This window comes from Pseudophryne corroboree, chromosome 4 (assembly GCF_028390025.1).
Source record: "Pseudophryne corroboree isolate aPseCor3 chromosome 4, aPseCor3.hap2, whole genome shotgun sequence".
In the NCBI taxonomy this organism is placed as follows: Eukaryota; Metazoa; Chordata; class Amphibia; order Anura; family Myobatrachidae; genus Pseudophryne; species Pseudophryne corroboree.
This window is the reverse complement of record NC_086447.1, coordinates 201,351,571-201,375,206: the sequence shown is the minus strand read 5'-3', so window position 1 is coordinate 201,375,206 and position 23,636 is coordinate 201,351,571. Positions and strand designations below refer to the sequence as shown.

Below are 23,636 nucleotides of genomic sequence, written 5' to 3'. Positions count from 1 at the left end.
GAAGTCCTCCCCTACTTCCGCAAAGTCCACAGCATGACGCTGGGGCTTTCCGGGGGGGGTCAGATCAAGTGGGGGCACGTCTTCGTCTTTTCAGCCACGTCTGGGTTCAATCACAGGTGGATCCCTGGGCAATAGAGATTGTTTCCCAAGGATACAGACTGGAATTCGAAGACATGCCCCCTCGCCGGTTTTTCAAATCGGCTCTGCCGGCTTCCCCGTCAGAGAGGGAGCTAGTGTTAACGGCAATTCACAAATTGTACATTCAACAGGTGATAATCAAGGTTCCTCATCTCCAGCAAGGAAAGGGTTATTATTCATCCCTGTTTGTGGTACCGAAACCGGACGGTTCGGTCAGACCCATTCTAAATCTAAAATCCCTGAACCTGTACTTGAAGAGGTTCAAGTTCAAAATGGAATCAATCAGAATGGTCATCGCCAGCCTGGAGGGAGGGGATTGGATGGTGTCCCTGGACATAAAGGATGCGTACCTTCATGTTCCGATTTTCCCCCCTCACCAGGCGTTTCTGAGGTTTGCAGTACAGGATTGTCACTACCAATTTCAGACGTTGCTGTTTGGTCTTTCCACGGCCCCGAGAGTCTTCACCAAGGTAATGGCGGAAATGATGGTGCTCCTGCGCAAGCAGGGAGTCACAATTATCCCTTACTTGGACGATCTCCTTACAAAGGCGAGATCTCGGGAGAAGTTGCTGGACAGCGTGTATCTGTCCGTGAAGACGTTGCAGATGCACGGCTGGATTCTCAATTTACCGAAATCTCAGCTAGTACCTGCAACGCGTCTGACCTTTTTGGGCCTGATTCTAGACACAGACCAAAAAAGAGTTTTTCTGCCGGTGGAGAAGGCTCAGGAGCTCATAGCCCTGGTCAGGAACCTTTTAAAGCCGAAAAAGGTTTTGGTGCATCATTGCACAAAGGTTCTGGGGAAGATGGTGGCTTCATACGAGGCCATCCCCTTCGGCAGGTTCCATGCGAGGACTTTCCAATGGGACCTATTAGACAAATGGTCCAGGTCCCATCTACATATGCAGAAACGGATCACCCTGTCTCCCAGGGCCAGGGTATCTCTCCTGTGGTGGCTGCACAGTGCTCACCTCCTAGAGGGTCGCAGGTTCGGCATTCAGGACTGGATCCTGGTGACCACGGACGCGAGCCTCCGAGGTTGGGGGGCTGTCGCACTTTGAAGAAATTTCCAAGGTCTCTGGTCAAGCCTAGAGACTTGTCTCCACATCAATGTCCTGGAGTTAAGGGCCATTTACAACGCCCTACGCCAGGTGGAGGAGTGGCTTCAGAACAAACCGGTTCTGATTCAGTAGGACAATATCACGGCAGTGGCTCATGTAAACCGCCAAGGCGGCACAAGGAGCAGAGTGGCCATGGCAGAGGCGACCAGGATTCTGCGCTGGGCGGAAGGCCATGTAAGCGCACTATCAGCAGTGTTCATCCCGGGGTTGGACAACTGGGAGGCGGACTTCCTCATCAGGCACGACCTGCATCCGGGAGAGTGGGGACTTCATCAAGAAGTCTTCACACAGATCGTGGATCGGTGGGGACTGCCTCAAATAGACATGATAGCGTCCCGTCTCAACAAAAAGCTAAAGAGGTATTGCGCCAGGTCAAGAGACCCTCAGGCGGTAGCGGTAGACGCTCTGGTGACACCATGGGTGTTCAGATCGGTCTATGTGTTTCCTCCTCTGCCTCTCATACCCAAGGTGTTGAGATTAATAAGACTTAGAAGGGTCAGAACAATTCTCATTGTTCCAGATTGGCCAAGGAGGACTTGGTATCCGGATCTGCAAGAGTTGCTCACAGAAGATCCGTGGCCTCTTCCTCTAAGGCAGGGCCTGCTGCAGCAGGGGCCCTGTCTGTTCCAAGACTTACCGCGGCTGTGTTTGACGGCATGGCGGTTGAACGCCGGATCCTAGCTGAAAAAGGGATTCCGGAGGAGGTCATTCCTACCCTGATCAAGGCTAGGAAGGATGTGACATCGAAACACAATCACCGTATATGGCGGAAATATGTTCCTTGGTGTGAGGCCAGAAGGAAGTGAAGCAGACGGCCCAAATGGAACTCCTCCGTAGTAGCGAGTTCCATTTGGGCCGTCTGCTTCACTTCCTTCAAACGGGAGTGAATTTGGGCCTAAAATTAGGGTCCATAAAGGTCCAAATTTCGGCCTTATCCATTTTCTTTCAAAGAGAATTGGCTTCTCTTCCTGAAGTACAGACTTTTGTGAAGGGAGTGCTGCATATTCGGCCTCCCTTTGTACCTCCGGTGGCACCTTGGGATCTTAACGTGGTATTAAGTTTCCTCAAGTCACCTTGGTTTGAACCACTCAAAACAGTGGAGTTGAAATACCTCACTTGGAAAGTGGTCATGTTGTTGGCTTTAGCTTCTGCAAGGCGTGTTTCGGAATTAGCGGCTTTATCATATAAAAGCCCATACCTGATTTTTCACGTGGATCAGGAAGACTGAAGCTCTGTTTGTTCTGTATGCGGCCAACAAGGTTGGCGCTCCTGCTTCAAAGCAGACTATTGCTCGCTGGATCTGTAACACGATTCAGCAGGCGCATTCTACGGCAGGATTGCCATTGCCTAAATCGGTTAAGGCCCATTCCACAAGGAAGGTGGGCTCTTCTTGGGCGGCTGCCCGAGGGGTCTCGGCACTACAACTGTGCCGAGCTGCTACTTGGTCGGGGTCAAACACCTTTGCAAAGTTCTATAAGTTTGATACCCTGGCTGAGGAGGACCTCCTGTTTGCTCAATCGGTGCTGCAGAGTCATCCGCATTCTCCCGCCCGTTTGGGAGCTTTGGTATAATCCCCATGGTCCTTACGGAGTCCCCAGCATCCTCTAGGACGTTAGAGAAAATAGGATTTTACTTACCGGTAAATCTATTTCTCGTAGTCCGTAGAGGATGCTGGCGTCCGTCCCAAGTGCGGACTTCTTCTGCAAGACTTGTATATAGTTATTGCTTACATAAGGGTTACGTTATAGTTGGTCGGTCTTGAACCGAGGCTATGTTACTTGTTCATACTGTTAACTGGGTAGTTTATCACAAGTTATACAGTGTGATTGGTGTGGCTGGTATGAATCTCGCCCTTAGGTTACATAAATCCTTTCCTCGTACTGTTCATATCCTCTGGGCACAGTTTCTCTAACTGAGGTCTGGAGGAGGGACATAGAGGGAGGAGCCAGTGCACACCCATAATCCAAAGCTTTCTTAAAGTGCCCTATCTCCTGCGGAGCCCGTCTATTCCCCATGGTCCTTACGGAGTCCCCAGCATCCTCTACGGACTACGAGAAATAGATTTACCGGTAAGTAAAATCCTATTTTTTCAAATCCAAAATGACTGGCTGGTGCGTTATCACCTAGCACTTGTCACTGCTTAATCACTTCTTTATCCCTTCTCCAGGGTAATACATCTGCCCCAATGTATGGTACATACTGTCTACTATATTACACGTTTTCATGGTGTCATGATTGTAATGGTAATAACGCTCTTCCCTTTGTCTCCCAGGCTGGCTTTAATGCAGGAGATGGTTGGAGGTACTTTAATATACCAGGCTCTCGTACAGATGACATTGCAGGAATTGCAAACACCACTAACGTAGGAATTCCCGGACGCTGGGTTTTCCGAATTGACAACAACCATGTGCAAGTTGGGGGATGCAGTAATGCAAGTACGTGGTAACCTACACTTCTGTGCAGAACTATATTCAGAAGAGATGGTGCTGATGAGAAAACAGTGAAGGAGTGTATAGAAGAGAGGATGAAGATGATGCGTATAGCAGAGATGGAGACGTGATTAGAAGAGAGCGTATGGTAGTGACATTTGTAACCGAGAGTGGATGGTGGTGATGTGTAGAAGAGAGCGGATGGTGATGAAGTGTGTAGAAGAATGTGGATGGTGGTGACACGTGTAGAGAGCGGATGGTGGTGATGTGTGTAGAAGAGAGCGGATGATGGTGATGTGTGTAGAAGAGAGCGGATGGCGGTGACATGTAGAAGAGAGCGGATGGTGGTGACGTGTGTTGAAGAGAACGGATGGTGGTGTTGTGTGCAGAAGAGTGGTGAGCCACAAAACTCTAAGATTAAAACAGAAAATACCATTACACCAATTAGCCAAGCACTAATATAAAGATCAGCGATATAAGACAGCCAAAAAGAAATGAGATCATATTTAAATAGTCATAGCAGGGTCTGAGGACTTCAATTTCTAGACAGAGGGCCATGTGCCTATGTCTTAAAATGGTACTAATCCTTAAAAGTCCTGCACATCTGGGTAACACATTACTGCCCACTGACATAGAATGTTGTGTTCTATTGTTGGGAATTCTGGAATCTGCCAACAAGTAAATATTGACTTCAGCACGTGCCAGGGAACCAAACATCAGTCTCCAAATATTTAACGTTGAATTCACTGGAAAACATACATACATATGAGTGGCAAAGTGCTCATTTTCTCCACGAACAGTGTTGTAGAATTGAGACATTCGATAAAGCTTTTGGAAATGTCCACTCAAATAAATAAAAATAATCCACAATTGGGTTTATAAAACATCATTCAAACTTAAACGGCTTCTCTACAGCACAAACAGTTTCGTTGTTTTTTGAGTGTTACAATTACAACATTGTTTCAGTGAAAATTAAAATGAGTATAGTCTGCAAAACACTGCTTTAGTAATAGTCGAGGGGAGATTGAATGGTATTAATGTATGTAAACTGTAATTTCCATCTCAGGTTTAGAAAATAGAGATAGCTGCTTCTTTTTTTTAACCAGAAGGCAGTAAAAAAAATGATAATAACAGTAATAAGAAAACATTTCGATGATTCACTTTGGATATTATCACAAAGTATTTAATAGGAAACATGCAATGAACATAATTATATAGGAAACTCTGAAAATAATTCATATGCAGGTAATATAAGATGCATTGATGTTCGTTATGTGTTTTTAATATTCGCACCCTGTGAGACTAAAATAAAATGTGTTGCAGCCTCTGTGTGCTGGACCCTGCGCCCCTGCCGCAATGGTGGCCGCTGTATTGACGACTGTGTCACCGGGAATCCTTCCTACACGTGTTCTTGTCTTAGTGGCTTCACTGGAAAGCATTGTCACATTGGTAACGTAATTCTACATTATTTCTCCATAATTACTGCTGTAACGTCCTCTGGGACCTCACTGCAGAATAACTGCAATACCTTTTAGGACAAACTAGATTATAATAATACAAAACAAACATTTATTATCTCTAAAAATCCTTCTAAATCTGTCCCGTATGCCTTCCAGACATGGGAAGGTGTTACTCTCAGCCCTGTCAGAACGGTGGTTCTTGTGTGGACAAACCCGGCTCCTTCTCTTGTTTGTGTGTGCCAGAGTTTACCGGGACATTGTGTGAGACAGGTAATTTCAGGTCAGGTTCACAATTAAGGATAGTAAAATGTATTTTGTCCTTCTGTTATCATTTTGTGTGTATAATTCAGTGTTTTAATTTTCATTTCTTCTTAATATTTACATATTGAATTAGGCAGTTTATACAGCATGTTCTGTGAAATCACTGAATGATGTACTCTGATTCCATTCTGACCGTACACAGAATGGCCACATATTGGTCATATCTGACCCCATATAGACTATACACGAATGGACACATATTGGTCATATCCAACCTCATACAGACCGTACACAGTATGGATACATATTGGCACATTGGTCAGATCTGATCCCACACTGACTGTACACAGAATGGACACATATTGGTCATATCTGACCCCATATAGATTATACACAAATGGACACATATTGGTCATATCTGACCTCATACAGACCGTACACAGTATGGACACATATTGGTCAGATCTGATCCCACACTGACTGTACACAGAATGGACACATATTGGTCATATCTGACCCCATATAGACTATACACAAATGGACACATATTGGTCATATCTGACCTCATACAGACTGTACACAGTATGGACACTTATTGGTCAGATCTGATCCCACACTGACTGTACACAGAATGGACACATATTGGTCATATCTGACCCCATATAGACTATACATGAATGGACACATATTGGTCATATCTGACCTCATACAGACCGTACACAGTATGGACACATTATAGACTATACACAAATGGACACATATTGGTCATATCTGACCTCATACAGACCGTACACAGTATGGACACATATTGGTCATATCTGATCCCACACTGACTGTACACAGAATGGACACATATTGGTCATATCTGACCCCATATATACTACACACAAATGGACACATATTGGTCATATCTGACCTCATACAGACCGTACACAGTATGGACACATATTGGTCAGATCTGATCCCACACTGACTGTTCACAGAATGGCCACATATTGGTCATATCTGACCTCATACAGACCGTACACAGAATGGCCACATATTGGTCACATATGACATTGCACATAACGAATCATCATAGATCCAGGGCTTTCAACTTCCATGGTGAGAATGTTGTAGCGTTTCCTAAGTTAAAGCAATCAAAAACAACCAAATTCGCTAGCAAAATAGTAGGAGGAAACAGGAAAAGTATGGTATCAGGTGCTGTCTATGTATTGAAAGTTTTAGTTGAAAAGGCGACATCTATGAAACAGTGAAGTGCATTGATGTCAAACTCATACCGTTTCTTCTCATTTTATGCTCTGTGCTCATTTTGACACTGTTGCACCTGTTTCGGAAGACGCACATAATTTGCTGTGGCTCCATGGTGTTGATTGTGAGAAATGTTAAGTAAAGAATGAGGGAACTTGTGGTAGGATGACACGTTAAAGAGGGAGGATTGACTATTAGAAACAATGATAATACAACAAGTGGTGGTAAATATTACTGAGGATTGGGTTAGTTAGCAAGGATGAAGTGATGAATGATACATTTGTGGAGGGGGTAGGTTACTTATAATTATAATGATATAGGGGAGATAATGAGATCAGGGTGATGATACGAGGGACAGGATGGAGTAGGCGATGAAGGTCCATGTTAATAGGGGTTGTATGTAGGGAAGAGTATGATGGGTGGACAGCGATGATGCTGAGGAGGACTGAGAGGAAGCTTAGAGAATAGTCATGAAGGGGGTTAAGAGTGAGGTGGCTGAGAGGATTGAGGTAGTGATAGAGAAGCTGTATGTGGATTGGAGGGTGTGGAATGTCTATTAGAAGGATGAGCCCCTTGTAAAGCAGGTAATGAACTATTTATTAGTAGATACTATAGGCTGACTCCTCTGTTCTAAAAGTAAAATAAAAAAAGATGCAACCCTTGAAGGTGATATTAGTTTTTATAAGACATTTTTGACAAAGTTGAAAGCATTGCAGTACAGTATCTGTGCAGAACATGGTAAAGATTGGAGTGAGTGTGTGCTCGCAGTGCACCAGTAGTTGTAGTTGCAGAAATGTGCGCACTGCAGCAATTTTATTTATTTTTTTTTTTCAAATAATGCCCATTGTTAAGTTGGGGCGAGGTAGTTTTCCCTGTTCATAGTTTTAGGTTATGCAAGGGTGATGAATAAAACTAGCAACATGCAAAGAGCTCCACATATAAAGTGTTGCCATATTTCATTCCAGGGAGTGTGGTAAAATTACAGAAGAGTGTCATTGCTCCGTATCCGTAATCTGCTCATGTAAGGATAGGATATATTAGATACCACCTGGTTGCTGGGGATGTATTTTAATATTTTTCTGCAGGAAAAAAAAACAAACCAGTAATGTCTGAGTAGCATTGTTATTGTGATAAAGTAAATGGAGAATGGATTTGGAGGAGATACTCTGCAAAGGGTGTAGTATGTTATGCCGGCGGCCTGGCTCCCGGCGCCCAGCATACCGGCGCCGGGATCCTGACCGCTGGCATGCCAGCAGCTGGGCAAGCGCAAATGAGCCCCTTGTGGACTTGTTGCGCTCGCCACGCAGCGGGCACGGTGGCGGGCTATGCGCGCCACACTATTTATTCTCCCTCCAGTGGGGTCGTGGACCCCCAAGAGGGAGAACAGTTGTCGGTATGCCGGGTGTCGGGATTCTGGCGCCGGTATACTGAGTGCCAGGATCCCAAACAGCCGGCATACTGAATACCACCCCTCTGCAAAGGTGAGGTAACCCTGCCCAATGTTTTGCTGTCCTGTCAGACAAAGCTAACTGTTGTATGATGTTCTGCCACTTGTGCAGGCTCTGATGCATTGGAGCTTTCCATGTGTCTCTGACATTAAAGGGATTTATGGCAGTTTAGTCCCTGCGTGTCCTGTTTATCCTAGAGGTATCGCCCTGCACTGATAAGACCTGCTGGAATGGAGGGGTTTGCCATGTTAATAATGGGATTGCCGTGTGCCAGTGTCATCCCAGATACACGGGGCAAAGCTGTGAGACAGGTAAGGAGCATCAACCACTACATCGGGGAAATCATTAAAGGTTACTGAAAGCAGGTGGCTGGTGGGATCCAATAAGCCATAATCTGAAGGCAACTAAACATTTAGGTAGAATGTATTTGTCATCCACGCAATATATCATATTTATGTCTTGTAATGTTTAGCTGTCGTATACAGTAAGTGTGTAAAAGTGCACACTCATGTCACCAGTTCCCAGTGAGTTAAAAACCGCATGGCTCTCCCGCTGTCTGAAACAGTGAGTGCTCTAATAAGAGGCTTTCTATATCTAACGCCATCATCATTTACATTACAAAGCCTCTTAGTGGAGGAACAGTCAATCTATTAACATTACATCTGTAGTAGGTGATCCACAGATCCAAGAATATGTACTGCATTTATATGTGTATGAAAATATACTCTGTGCTCTCACTTTATGCATGCTGTCGTATGGGCTTCACTCTTAGTGGCATATAGTGTAGGTAACTCAGCCACTGGATATGGGTAATGCTCCATTTAGTATTGTGACCATAGTTATATGATCTGTGAGGAACATAGGAACACATTAGTCATTTCTACAGCTTTATTTTCAGAGATCAGACCGTGCTCTTCTTCTCCTTGTATGAATGGAGGAATGTGTGAGGATCTCGGGAGTACGTACCGCTGTCTGTGCACGTTACCATTCACTGGAGCTCATTGTGAAACAGGTGACTATACAGACATTACATTCTGCTGATTGTATTTGTGTAAATTAGAATGCTGCTTACACTGGGTCAGTGTGGTGCTCTCACAGTATGTTTGAAAGACCCTAACAATAAGAGCACCTCTCTCTCTCTCTCTCTCTCTCTCTCTCTCTCTCTCTCTCTCTCTCTCTCTCATGTTTGGGTTTAAAACACTTATTTCTCTTACATCCTAGAGGATGCTGGGGACTCCGTAAGGACCATGGGGATAGACGGGCTCCGCAGGAGACATGGGCACTTTAAGAAAGAACTTTAGGTATAGGTGTGCACTGGCTCCTCCCTCTATGCCCCTCCTCCAGACCTCAGTTTACTACTGTGCCCAGAGGAGACTGGGTGCATTACAGGGAGCTCTCCTGAGTTTCCTGAAAGAAAGTATATTTGTTAGGTTTTTTATTTCAGGGAGCACTGCTGGCAACAGACTCCCTGCATCGAGAGACTGAGGAGAGAGAAGCAGACTTACTTCTGTGAGTTTCAAGGCTCTGCTTCTTAGGCTACCGGACACCATTAGCTCCAGATTGATCGGTACGCAGGTCTCACCCTCGCCGTCCGTCACAGAGCCGCGCTGCCGTCCTCCTCGCAGAGCCGGAAGATAGAAGCCGGGTGAGTATGAGAAGAAAGAAGACTTCAGAGGCGGCAGAAGACTTCAGATCTTCACTGAGGTAACGCACAGCAGTAAAGCTGTGCGCCATTGCTCCCACACAGCACACACAAACGGCAGTCACTGTAAGGGTGCAGGGCGCAGGGGGGGCGCCCTGGGCAGCAATAAAACCTCTTTTCTGGCAAATGTGTATATATACAGCTGGGCACTGTATATATAAAGAGCCCCAGCCAGGTTTTTTCGATATTTGAGCAGGACAGAAGTCCGCCGCCGAGGGGGCGGGGCTTCTTCCTCAGCACTCACCAGCGCCATTTTCTCCACAGCACAGCGCTGAGAGGAAGCTCCCCGGACTCTCCCCTGCTTATCCACTGTGAAAGAGGGTTTTAAAGAAGGGGGGGGGGGGGGGGCACATAATTGGCGCAATATACAGATTACAGCGCTATCTGGGTAAATATATTGTGTTTTTTCCTGGGTCATTAGCGCTGGGTGTGTGCTGGCATACTCTCTCTCTGTCTCTCCAAAGGGCCTTGTGGGGGAACTGTCTTCAGATAAGAGGATTCCCTGTGTGTGTGGTGTGTCGGTACGCGTGTGTCGACATGTCTGAGGTAGAAGGCTCTCCTAGGGAGGAGGTGGAGCAAATGAATGTGGTGTCTCCGTCGACAACGCCGACACCTGACTGGATGGATGTGTGGAATGTTTTAAGTGCTAATGTGAATTTATTGCACAAAAGATTAGACAAAGCTGAGGCTAGGGAACAGCCAGGGAGTCAACCCATGTCTGTCCCTATGTCGCAGGGACCTTTGGGGTCTCAAAAACGCCCACTATCCCAAACAGTAGACACTGATACCGACACAGATTCTGACTCCAGTGTCGACTACGATGATGCAAAGTTACAGCCAAAAGTGGCTAAATGTATTCGATATATGATTATTGCAATAAAAGATGTTTTGCATATCACAGAGGAACCCCCGGTCCCTGACACGAGGGTACACATGTATAAGGGAAAGAAACCTGAGGTAACCTTTTCCCCTTCTCATGAGCTGAACGGGTTGTGTGAAAAAGCGTGGGAATCTCCAGACAAAAAACTGCAGATTCCCAAAAGGATTCTTATGGCGTATCATTTCCCGGCAAAGGATAGGATACGGTGGGAAAAAACTGCAGATTCCCAAAAGGATTCTTATGGCGTATCCTTTCCCGGCAAAGGACAGGATACGGTGGGAATCCTCCCCTAGGGTGGACAAAGCGTTGACACGCTTATCCAAAAAGGTAGCGCTGCCATCCCAAGATACGGCTGCCCTAAGGGATCCTGCTGATCGCAAGCAGGAGGTTACTTTGAAGTCCATTTACACACATTCTGGTACTTTACTCAGACCGACTATTGCGTCGACTTGGGTTTGTAGCGCTGTAGCAGCGTGGACAGATACCTTATCAGCGGAGATTGAGACCCTGGATAAGGATACTATCTTATTGACCCTAGGACATATAAAAGATGCTGTCTTATATATGAGAGATGCTCAAAGAGACATTTGTTTACTGAGTTCTAGAGTCAACGCCATGTCGATTTCTGCTAGACGAGTCCTATGGACCCGACAATGGACAGGTGATGCTGACTCAAAACGACACTTGGAGGTTTTACCTTACAAGGGTGAGGAATTGTTTGGAGAAGGTCTCTCGGACCTGGTCTCCACAGCTACAGCTGGTAAATCCAATTTTTTGCCTTATATTCCCTCACAGCCTAAGAAAGCGCCACATTATCAAATGCAATCCTTTCGGTCACAGAGAAACAAGAAAGTACGAGGTGCGTCCTTTCTGGCCAGAGGTAAGGGCAGGGGGAAAAAGCTGCACAACACAGCTAGTTCCCAGGAACAGAAGTCCTCCCCGGCCTCTACAAAATCCACCGCATGACGCTGGGGCTCCGCTAAGGGAGTTCGCCCCAGTGGGGGCACGTCTTCGACTTTTCAGCCACATCTGGGTTCACTCACAGGTGGATCCCTGGGCAATAGAAATTGTTTCCCAGGGTTACAAGCTGGAATTCGAAGCGGTGCCTCCTCGCTGGTTTTTCAAATCGTCCCTGCCGGCTTCTCCCCCAGAAAGGGAGTTAGTTTTAAATGCAATTCACAAATTGTATCTTCAACAGGTGGTGGTCAAGGTTCCCCTACTTCAACAAGGGAGGGGATATTACTCAACCCTGTTTGTAGTCCCGAAACCGGACGGTTCGGTCAGACCCATTTTAAATTTAAAATCCCTGAACCTATACTTGAAAAGGTTCAAATTCAAGATGAAATCGCTCAGAGCGGTCATCGCCAGCCTGGAAGGGGGGGAGTTTATGGTATCCCAGGACATAAAGGATGCTTACCTTCATGTTTCCATATATCCACCTCATCAGGCGTACCTGAGATTTGCGGTACAGGATTGTCATTACCAATTTCAGACGTTGCCGTTTGGGCTTTCCACGGCCCCGAGGATTTTCACCAAGGTAATGACGGAAATGATGGTGCTCCTGCGCAAGCAGGGTGTCACAATTATCCCGTACTTGGACGATCTCCTCATAAAAGCAAGATCAAGAGAGCAGTTGCTGAGCAACGTGTCACTTTCACTGAAAGTGTTATAGCAACACGGATGGATTTTCAATATCCCGAAGTCGCAGTTGGTTCCTACGACTCGTCTGACCTTCTTGGGCATGATTCTGGATACGGACCAGAAAAGGGTTTATCTTCCGATAGAAAAGGCTCAGGAACTCATGACCCTGGTCAGGAACCTATTGAAGCCAAAACAGGTGTCAGTGCATCACTGCACGCGAGTCCTGGGAAAGATGGTGGCATCGTACGAGGCCATTCCCTTCGGCAGGTTCCATGCGAGGACCTTTTTAATTGGACCTACTGGACAAGTGGTCCGGGCTACATCTACAGATTCATCGGATGATCACCCTGTCCCCCAGGGCCAGGGTATCTCTCCTGTGGTGGCTACAGAGTGCTCACCTTCTAGAGGGCCGCAGGTTCGGCATTCAGGACTGGGTTCTGGTGGCCACGGACGCGAGCCTCCGGGGTTGCGGAGTAGTCACACAGGTAAGAAACTTCCAAGGACTTTGGACAAGTCAGGAGGCTTGTCTTCACATCAACGTCCTGGAGCTGAGGGCCATATACAACGCCCTTCGTCAAGCGGAGACCTTACTTCGCGACCTACCAGTTCTGATTCAGTCAGACAACATCACTGCATCGGCTCATATAAACCCCCAACGCGGCACAAGGAGCAGAGAGGCAATGGCAGAAGCCACCAGGATACTTCGCTGGGCGGAAAATCATGTAAGCGCACTGTCAGCAGTGTTCATTCCGGGAGTGGACAACTGGGAAGCAGACTTCCTCAGCAGGCACGACCTGCATCCAGGAGAGTGGGGACTTCATCAGGAAGTCTTCGCACAGATTGCAAGTCAGTGGGGACTGCCCCAGATAGACATGATGGCGTCCCACCTCAACAAAAAGCTGCAGAGGTATTGCGCCAGGTCAAGAGACCCTCAGGCGGTAGCTGTGGACGCCCTAGTGACACCGTGGGTGTTCCAGTCGGTTTATGTGTTTCCTCCTCTTCCTCTCATCCCAAAGGTGTTGAGAATAATAAGAAAAAGAGGAGTACAGACAATTCTCATTGTTCCAGATTGGCCGCGAAGGGCCTGGTATCCGGATCTGCAGGAGATGCTCACAGACGATCCGTGGCCTCTTCCTCTAAGGCAGGACCTGTTGCTACAGGGGCCCTGTCTGTTCCAAGACTTACCGCGGCTGCGTTTGACGGCATGGCGGTTGAACGCCGGATCCTAGCGGAAAAGGGCATTCCGGATGAGATCATTCCTACTCTGATAAAGGCTAGGAAGGACGTGACAGCTAAACATTATCACCGTATATGGCGAAAGTTGGTTTCTTGGTGTGAGGCCAGGAATGCTCCTATGGAAGAATTCCATCTGGGCCGTTTCCTTCACTTTCTACAAACTGGAGTGAATATGGGCCTAAAATTAGGCTCCATTAAAGTTCAGATTTCGGCCTTATCCATTTTCTTTCAGAAAGAATTAGCTTCTCTCCCAGAAGTACAGACTTTTGTGAAGGGAGTGCTGCATATTCAGCCTCCTTTTGTACCTCCGGTGGCGCCTTGGGACCTTAAGGTGGTGTTGAGTTTCCTTAAGTCGCACTGGTTTGAACCACTTGAAACGGTGGAGTTAAAATATCTCACTTGGAAGGTGGTCATGTTGTTAGCCTTGGCTTCAGCTAGGCGAGTGTCGGAATTGGCGGCTTTGTCTCATAAAAGCCCCTATCTGGTTTTCCATATGGATAGAGCGGAATTGCGGACCCGTCCTCAATTTCTGCCTAAGGTGGTGTCATCTTTTCATATGAACCAACCTATTGTGGTGCCTGTGGCTACGCGAAACTTGGGGGATTCCGAGTCCCATGATGTGGTCAGGGCTTTGAAAATTTACATGGCCAGAATGGCTAGAGTCAGAAAAACAGAAGCACTGTTTGTCCTGTATGCAGCCAACAAGGTTGGCGCTCCTGCTTCAAAGCAAACTATTGGCTTCAAAGCAAACTATTGCTCGCTGGATCTGTAACACGATTCAGCAGGCTCATTCTACGGCTGGATTGCTGTTACCAAAATCGGTCAAGGCCCATTCCACTAGGAAGGTGGGCTCTTCTTGGGCGGCTGCCCGAGGGTCTCGGCACTACAGCTGTGTCGAGCTGCTACTTGGTCGGGTTCAAACACCTTTGCAAAATTCTATAAGTTTGATACCCTGGCTGAGGAGGACCTCCTGTTTGCTCAATCGGTGCTGCAGAGTCATCCGCACTCTCCCGCCCGTTTGGGAGCTTTGGTATAATCCCCATGGTCCTTACGGAGTCCCCAGCATCCTCTAGGACGTAAGAGAAAATAAGATTTTAAACCTACCGGTAAATCTTTTTCTCGTAGTCCGTAGAGGATGCTGGGCGCCCGTCCCAAGTGCGGACTACTTCTGCAAGGCTTGTATATAGTTATTGCTTAAATAAGGGTTATGTTATAGTCTCATCGGTCTTGGACTGATGCTATGTCGTTTTCATACTGTTAACTGGATAGTATATCACAAGTTATACGGTGTGAATGGTGTGGGCTGGTATGAATCTTGCCCTTGGATTAACAAAAATCCTTTCCTCGTACTGTCCGTCTCCTCTGGGCACAGTTTCTCTAACTGAGGTCTGGAGGAGGGGCATAGAGGGAGGAGCCAGTGCACACCCATACCTAAAGTTCTTTCTTAAAGTGCCCATGTCTCCTGCGGAGCCCATCTATCCCCATGGTCCTTACGGAGTCCCCAGCATCCTCTACGGACTACGAGAAAAAGATTTACCGGTAGGTTTAAAATCTTATTTTTTCTGTTCCCAGAAATAAGACCTTGTTCCTCAGATCCTTGCTTGAATGGGGGAAGTTGTGTGGAAATGGGTATTAATTACATGTGCTCCTGTACATCACGGTTTACTGGACCAAAGTGTGAGAACAGTAAGTATCTGAGATAGAAAGAATCTTGGGGCAATTCATTTAAATGGGAGTTGCCTCACACATGCTTTCGACATGGGTAAAGTGCCGTGGGACATCAATTGATCAATTATAAGCCCTGTTAATATGTGTATACTAAATGTTATTAGTAGACACCAGTGGATAATAGTTTGGTAGACATGGATGGCGGATAGACTTAACCATGATCTAGTGTTTATTGTACACTATGTAGACAAAGGTGATTGGACACTGACAGCAAATAGATCAGTAAAATTTTATTGATGTCAATACTTTGAAGTTAATCCTGCAGACTGCCTTTTTGTCAAATTGTCCACAATTTCCTGGACAGCAGCAGGCGGTATGTTTTGCCATTCCGTCTTAAGTACAATGACCAACTGTGACACTGAAGAAGGTCGAGTTGGTCTAGAATGCACCCATTGCTCCGATTTGTGCCAGAGGTTCTCAGTGGGATTAAGATCTGGATTCTGAGTTGGCCAGTCCATCCAATTTACCAAACTTGATACCAGTCCAGTCAAACTCTGCTATCTCCTTCCCGTTAGCCATTTCGTTAGCAAATGATGTAATCGGTGCACCTCTACCTGTTTTATACCTTCATGTACACGTGTCTGCTGCAGAAGCACACAATTTTGCTTGTGCAGGGGGGATGTTTAATCACTTTTGTGTACATAGTATAGTTCTCAGTGATGCTACAGCTTTGCTCACAGGTCTGTTACACAGACAGCAGTGATGGTACAGAGCATACAGCAGAGGTGGTTCAAAGCACACAGAGGACCAGCCAGTTATGTATGTAGGCAGGATCATAGGATACTCAGGTATTCAGCAGTGTCCACGCATAGCTGCGTAGTACATGTGTGTGTACCACTGCTGTGCTCAAATGCAGTGACAATGTGATAACGCGCAAGTGCAAATAAAAAAAGAACGACGAACATCATGGTAAAGGTAAATGTTCCATCTAATGGAGCATTATGGAGGAAGCCTAGTAGCGCACTCCCTATACAACAAGTACCACAATGAGCATCACTCCTGGGAATAGAGCTTAATACTACATATTTCTCTGATGTCCTAGTGGATGCTGGGAACTCCGTAAGGACCATGGGGAAAGCGGCTCCGCAGGAGACTGGGCACAAAAGTAAAGCTTTAGGACTACCTGGTGTGCACTGGCTCCTCCCCCCATGACCCTCCTCCAAGCCTCAGTTAGATTTTTGTGCCCGGCCGAGAAGGGTGCACACTAGGGGCTCTCCTGAGCTTCGTAGTGAAAGTTTAGTTTTAGGTTTTTTATTTTCAGTGAGACCTGCTGGCAACAGGCTCACTGCATCGAGGGACTAAGGGGAGAAGAAGCGAACTCACCTGCTTGCAGAGTGGATTGGGCTTCTTAGGCTACTGGACACCATTAGCTCCAGAGGGACCGAACACAGGCCCAGCCTCGGAGTCCGGTCCCAGAGCCGCGCCGCCGGCCCCCTTACAGAGCCAGAAGCAAGAAGAGGTCCGGAAAATCGGCGGCAGAAGACATCCTGTCTTCACCAAGGTAGCGCACAGCACTGCAGCTGTGCGCCATTGCTCCTCAGCACACTTCACACTTCGGTCACTGAGGGTGCAGGGCGCTAGGGGGGGGGGGGGGGCGCCCTGAGCAGCAATAAAAACACCTTGGCTGGCGAAAATACATCAAATATAGCCCCCAGGGCTATATGGATGAATTTTAACCCCTGCCAGATTCCACATAAAAGCGGGAGAAAAGGCCGCCGAGAAGGGGGCGGAGCCTATCTCCTCAGCACACAGGCGCCATTTTCCCTCACAGCTCCGCTGGAAGGACGTCTCCCTGACTCTCCCCTGCAGTCCTGCACTACAGAAACAGGGTAAAAAAGAGAGGGGGGCACTAATTGGCGTAATATTAACAATATAGCAGCTATAAGGGGGAAAAACACTTATATAAGGTTATCCCTGTATATATATAGCGCTCTGGTGTGTGCTGGCATACTCTCCCTCTGTCTCCCCAAAGGGCTAGTGGGGTCCTGTCCTCTGTCAGAGCATTCCCTGTGTGTGTGCTGTGTGTCGGTACGTTGTGTCGACATGTATGAGGAGGAAAATGATGTGGAGGCGGAGCAATTGCCTATAATAGAGATGTCACCCCCTAGGGAGTCGACACCTGAGTGGATGAGCTTATGGAAGGAATTACGTGACAGTGTCAGCTCTTTGCAAAAGACAGTTGACGACATGAGACAGCCGGCTACTCAGCTTGTGCCTGTCCAGGCGTCTCAAAAGCCATCAGGGGCTCTAAAACGCCCGTTACCTCAGATGGTAGATACAGACGTCGACACGGATACTGACTCCAGTGTCGACGGGGAAGAGACAAACGTGACTTCCAATAGGGCCACACGTTACATGATTGAGGCAATGAAAAATGTTTTACATATTTCTGATAATACCAGTACCACTAAAAAGGGTATTATGTTCGGTGAGAAAAAACTACCTGTAGTTTTTCCTGAATCTGAGGAATTAAATGAGGTGTGTGATGAAGCGTGGGTTTCCCCCGATAAAAAACTGATAATTTCTAAAAAATTATTGGCATTATATCCTTTCCCGCCAGAGATTAGGGCGCGTTGGGAAACACCCCCTAGGGTGGATAAAGCACTCACACGCTTATCAAAACAGGTGGCTCTACCCTCTCCTGAGACTGCCGCCCTTAAGGATCCTGCTGATAGAAAGCAGGAGGGTATCCTAAAATGTATTTACACACATACTGGTGTTATACTGCGACCAGCAATCGCCTCAGCCTGGATGTGCAGTGCTGGGTTGGCTTGGTCGGATTCCCTGACTGAAAATATTGATACCCTAGACAGGGACAGTATATTACTGACTATAGAGCATTTAAAAGATGCATTTCTATATATGCGTGATGCACAGCGGGATATTTGCTGACTGGCATCAAGAGTAAGTGCGCTGTCCATTTCTGCCAGAAGAGGGTTATGGACGCGACAGTGGTCAGGTGATGCGGATTCCAAACGGCATATGGAAGTATTGCCTTATAAAGGGGAGGAGTTATTTGGGGTAGGTCTTTCAGACCTGGTGGCCACGGCAACGGCTGGAAAATCCACATTTTTACCCCAGGTCGCCTCTCAACATAAGAAGACGCCGTATTATCAGGCGCAGTCCTTTCGTCCCCATAAGGGCAAGCGAGCGAAAGGCTCCTCATTTCTGCCCCGGGGCAGAGGAAGGGGAAAAAGGCTGCAACAGACAGCCAATTCCCAGGAGCAGAAGCCCTCTCCCGCTTCTGCCAAGTCCTCAGCATGACGCTGGGGCTTTACAAGCGGACTTAGGCACGGTGGGGGCACGTCTCAAGAATTTCAGCGCGCAGTGGGCTCACTTGCAAGTAGACCCCTGGGTCCTTCAGGTGGTATCTCAGGGGTACAAATTGGAATTCGAGACCTCTCCCCCTCGCCGTTTCCTAAAGTCTGCTTTACCGACGTCTCCCTCCGACAGGGAGGCGGTATTGGAGGCCATTCACAAGCTGTATTCTCAGCAGGTGATAATCAAGGTACCCCTCCTGCAACAGGGCAAGGGGTATTATTCAACGCTGTTTGTGGTACCGAAGCCGGACGGCTCGGTGAGACCTATTTTAAATCTGAAATCCTTGAACACTTACATACAAAGGTTCAAGTTCAAGATGGAGTCACTCAGAGCAGTGATCGCGAACCTGGAAGAAGGGGACTATATGGTGTCTCTGGACATCAAGGATGCTTACCTCCATGTCCCAATTTACCCTTCTCACCAAGGGTACCTCAGGTTTGTGGTACAGAACTGTCACTATCAGTTTCAGACGCTGCCGTTTGGATTGTCCACGGCACCCCGGGTCTTTACCAAGGTAATGGCCGAAATGATGATACTTCTTCGAAGAAAAGGCGTCTTAATTATCCCTTACTTGGACGATCTCCTGATAAGGGCAAGATCCAAGGAACGGTTAGTAGTCGGAGTAGCACTATCTCAAGTAGTGTTACGGCAGCACGGGTGGATTCTAAATATCCCAAAATCACAGCTGATTCCGATGACACGTCTGCTGTTCCTAGGGATGATTCTGGACACAGTCCAGAAAAAGGTGTTTCTCCCGGAGGAGAAAGCCAGGGAGTTATCCGAGTTAGTCAGAAACCTCCTGAAACCAGACCGGGTCTCAGTGCATCAATGCACAAGGGTCCTGGGAAAAATGGTGGCTTCCTACGAAGCGATTCCATTCGGCAGATTCCACGCAAGAACATTTCAGTGGGATCTGCTGGACAAATGGTCCGGATCGCATCTTCACATGCATCAGCGGATAACCCTGTCCCCAAGGACAAGGGTGTCTCTCCTGTGGTGGTTGCAGAGTGCTCATCTTCTAGAGGGCCGCAGATTCGGCATTCAGGACTGGGTCCTGGTGACCATGGATGCCAGCCTGAGAGGCTGGGGAGCAGTCACACAGGGAAGAAATTTCCAGGGCTTGTGGTCAAGCCTGGAAACGTCACTTCACATAAATATCCTGGAACTAAGGGCCATTTACAATGCTCTAAGCCAAGCAAGACCTCTGCTTCAGGGTCAGCCGGTGTTGATCCAGTCAGACAACATCACGGCAGTCGCCCACGTAAACAGACAGGGCGGCACAAGAAGCAGGAGGGCAATGGCAGAAGCTGCAAGGATTCTTCGCTGGGCGGAAAATCATGTGATAGCACTGTCAGCAGTGTTCATTCCGGGAGTGGACAACTGGGAAGCAGACTTCCTCAGCAGACACGACCTCCACCCGGGAGAGTGGGGACTTCATCCAGAAGTCTTCCACATGATTGTAAACCGTTGGGAAAAACCAAAGGTGGACATGATGGCGTCCCGCCTCAACAAAAAACTAGACCGGTATTTCGCCAGGTCAAGGGACCCTCAGGCAATAGCGGTGGACGCTCTGGTGACACCGTGGGTGTACCAGTCAGCGTATGTGTTCCCTCCTCTGCCTCTCATACCCAAGGTACTGAGAATTATAAGACGGAGAGGAATAAGAACTATACTCGTGGCTCCGGATTGGCCAAGAAGGACTTGGTACCCGGAACTTCAAGAGATGCTCACAGAGGACCCATGGCCTCTACCTCTAAGAAGGGACCTGCTCCAGCAGGGACCCTGTCTGTTCCAAGACTTACCGCGGCTGCGTTTGACGGCATGGCGGTTGAACGCCGGATCCTGAAGGAAAAAGGCATTCCGGATGAAGTCATCCCTACCCTGATCAAAGCCAGGAAGGATGTAACCGCACAGCATTATCACCGTATTTGGCGTAAATATGTTGCGTGGTGCGAGGCCAGGAAGGCCCCTACAGAGGAATTTCAACTGGGTCGTTTCCTGCATTTCCTGCAAACAGGACTGTCTATGGGCCTAAAACTAGGGTCCATTAAGGTTCAAATTTCGGCCCTGTCGATTTTCTTCCAGAAAGAACTGGCTTCAGTTCCTGAAGTTCAGACGTTTGTCAAGGGGGTACTGCATATACAGCCTCCTTTTGTGCCTCCAGTGGCACCCTGGGATCTCAATGTGGTTTTGGGGTTCCTAAAATCACATTGGTTTGAACCACTTACCACTGTGGACTTAAAATATCTCACATGAAAAGTGGTAATGCTGTTGGCCCTGGCTTCAGACAGGCGCGTGTCAGAATTGGCGGCTTTGTCCTATAAAAGCCCTTACCTGATTTTTCATACGGATAGGGCAGAATTGAGGACTCGTCCTCAGTTTCTCCCTAAGGTGGTTTCAGCGTTTCACCTGAACCAGCCTATTGTGGTACCTGCGGCTACTAGGGACTTGGAGGACTCCAAGTTACTGGACGTAGTCAGGGCCCTGAAAATATATGTTTCCAGGACGGCTGGAGTCAGAAAATCTGACTCGCTGTTTATACTGTATGCACCCAACAAGCTGGGTGCTCCTGCTTCTAAGCAGACTATTGCTCGTTGGATTTGTAGTACAATTCAGCTTGCACATTCTGTGGCAGGCCTGCCGCAGCCAAAATCTGTAAAAGCCCATTCCACAAGGAAGGTGGGCTCATCTTGGGCGGCTGCCCGAGGGGTCTCGGCGTTACAACTTTGCCGAGCAGCTACTTGGTCAGGGGCAAACACGTTTGCAAAATTCTACAAATTTGATACCCTGGCTGAGGAGGACCTGGAGTTCTCTCTTTCGGTGCTGCAGAGTCATCCGCACTCTCCCGCCCGTTTGGGAGCTTTGGTATAATCCCCATGGTCCTTACGGAGTTCCCAGCATCCACTAGGACGTCAGAGAAAATAAGAATTTACTCACCGGTAATTCTATTTCTCGTAGTCCGTAGTGGATGCTGGGCGCCCATCCCAAGTGCGGATTATCTGCAATACTTGTACATAGTTACTGTTAACTAATCGGGTTATTGTTGTAGTGAGCCATCCTTAGAGAGGCTCCTTTGTTATCATACTGTTAACTGGGTTCAGATCACAAGTTGTACGGTGTGATTGGTGTGGCTGGTATGAGTCTTACCCGGGATTCATAAATCCTTCCTTATTGTGTACGCTCGTCCGGGCACAGTATCCTAACTGAGGCTTGGAGGAGGGTCATGGGGGGAGGAGCCAGTGCACACCAGGTAGTCCTAAAGCTTTACTTTTGTGCCCAGTCTCCTGCGGAGCCGCTATTCCCCATGGTACTTACGGAGTTCCCAGCATCCACTACGGACTACGAGAAATAGAATTACCGGTGAGTAAATTCTTATTTTTTTTGTGGCATCTTCTGAGGTGTCCATTTAAAGTATTGTCACCTTTTCTTCATCTTTTCCAGAGATCAGACCCTGTTTCTCGGCTCCCTGTATGAATGGGGCAACCTGTGAAGATCTGGGTGACGCCTACAGTTGTCTATGTTCTCGGGGATTTACTGGGTTGAACTGTGAGTCAGGTGAGCAGCATTACAGTAAGGCCATGTACTGCCTGATCTGCAGGGGGCTAATCTATTTCTGGTTGTCCCATGGCTTTCCACTTGCACAGATAGAGTTCATAGTTGCCACTGGATGACTGATTTGACGAATTAGTCTGATTGTTTTGCATCAGTTCACTACTAGCCCACAGTGCTAGATTATAGAGGGAGGGTCCAAATATAACATTTAGAGTACAATGTGAACTATTCTGGGTGTCTTCCATCCATACTTCTTAATGACACTTTTTTTTGTAAATTTCTAACATATAAATAATATCAACAAAAGTATTTTATATTTATGAACTGTGCTAGTATTGGCTAGAATTGATTATTGTATTGTATCCGGGGTTGATGGTCTGATGGGCAGGCCCAATCACTTGGGAGATCTGGGTGTGCAGCGAGCGGACCACCCATTAGGACAGAGGAGACAGTCCCATCAGTATTGCAGACACAGCTTACCCTGCTCTGAGCAGCACAGCATACAGCATCACTAATATAGCCGCTTTGGGAGGTGATGCGTATGCCCAGCCACAGCACCTCCCACCTCACCTGTCATTGCGGGAGCTTAGGCAGACTCCTGTGAAACTTATCTGATCAGGGATATCATTTGTCAGAAGCCAGTTTTTCATCATACTGTATTCCCTGCGACTGCACATTATCTAGAATGCCCTCTACTTTTATCACAAGTGAATAGGAGACTGCTGGATGGCTCTTTGTTAATAGGCATAGTATGAAGGAGTTGGGGGAAACCATTTGATGCTGCACTCTCTATGTCACCTATATCTCCTTTGTGAGATCTCTGTAGGATTGTAGATCCCGATAGTCTGATGGTGATCTGCCATCCCCTCTTTCCTGCTACAAAAGTGTCCCCAAACAGCATTGCTGCATTCATGCCAAACAGCCCCTCTCTGTACAACAGGTCACATGAGACTCTGCTAGCTTTTGGAGTTCTTTTTGCATCTTGAGTTTTTTTTGTTTCGAAAATGCATCTTATGCTAGCCATACATGATAACGATTTCTTTCCAACCAGCCAACTTTTTGGCTGGTTGGAAAGATAATCTGGCTGCGTGTGGGAGCAAACGATTATCAGACGTTTTCTCCCACACGCTAAAAAACGTCCAGAAACGTTGGACGGTCGGTCAGTTGGATGGTTTGAGGAAAGTTCGCCTGATGTATGGCTAACATTAGTCGCAACTCGATGTGACTAGGATGCACCAGGGAACTGTACTGATTAATTTGATATGCAACACTTGGTGTGCAGTTAAGAACCTGGTGGCTCACTTACGGCAGGCGTCCTGCACTGCATAGCGTATTGCGCTGCACAGTTCATTGAGGCTAGATGTATGAGGACACCATTTCTCTTCTATGTCCTCTTTATACAGGTTTCAATAAATGAACAATTTTAAATTCCAATTTCAAACTATTGTATTGTGTTTTCATTGTTTCA

At 47.3% G+C, this 23,636-nt stretch overlaps 1 protein-coding gene across 9 annotated transcripts in view; it reads left to right on the top strand.

The window, feature by feature from the left end:
• The window catches only part of SNED1 (sushi, nidogen and EGF like domains 1), a 233,832-nt gene that overhangs the window by 96,408 nt on the left and 113,788 nt on the right, over nucleotides 1–23,636 (top strand). For 5 of the 9 annotated variants that reach the window (XM_063915762.1, XM_063915763.1, XM_063915768.1 and 2 more), the window contains exons 4-10: nucleotides 3,532–3,694; nucleotides 5,012–5,137; nucleotides 5,305–5,418; nucleotides 8,306–8,419; nucleotides 9,007–9,120; nucleotides 15,140–15,253; nucleotides 22,058–22,171. In XM_063915762.1, coding sequence (XP_063771832.1) covers nucleotides 3,532–3,694; nucleotides 5,012–5,137; nucleotides 5,305–5,418; nucleotides 8,306–8,419; nucleotides 9,007–9,120; nucleotides 15,140–15,253; nucleotides 22,058–22,171 — 859 coding nt within the window. Of the gene's footprint in view, nucleotides 1–3,531; nucleotides 3,695–5,011; nucleotides 5,138–5,304; nucleotides 5,419–8,305; nucleotides 8,420–9,006; nucleotides 9,121–15,139; nucleotides 15,254–22,057; nucleotides 22,172–23,636 lie in introns of those variants that run through there. The other 4 variants (XM_063915770.1, XM_063915765.1, XM_063915764.1 and 1 more) reach the window with 4 other exon arrangements.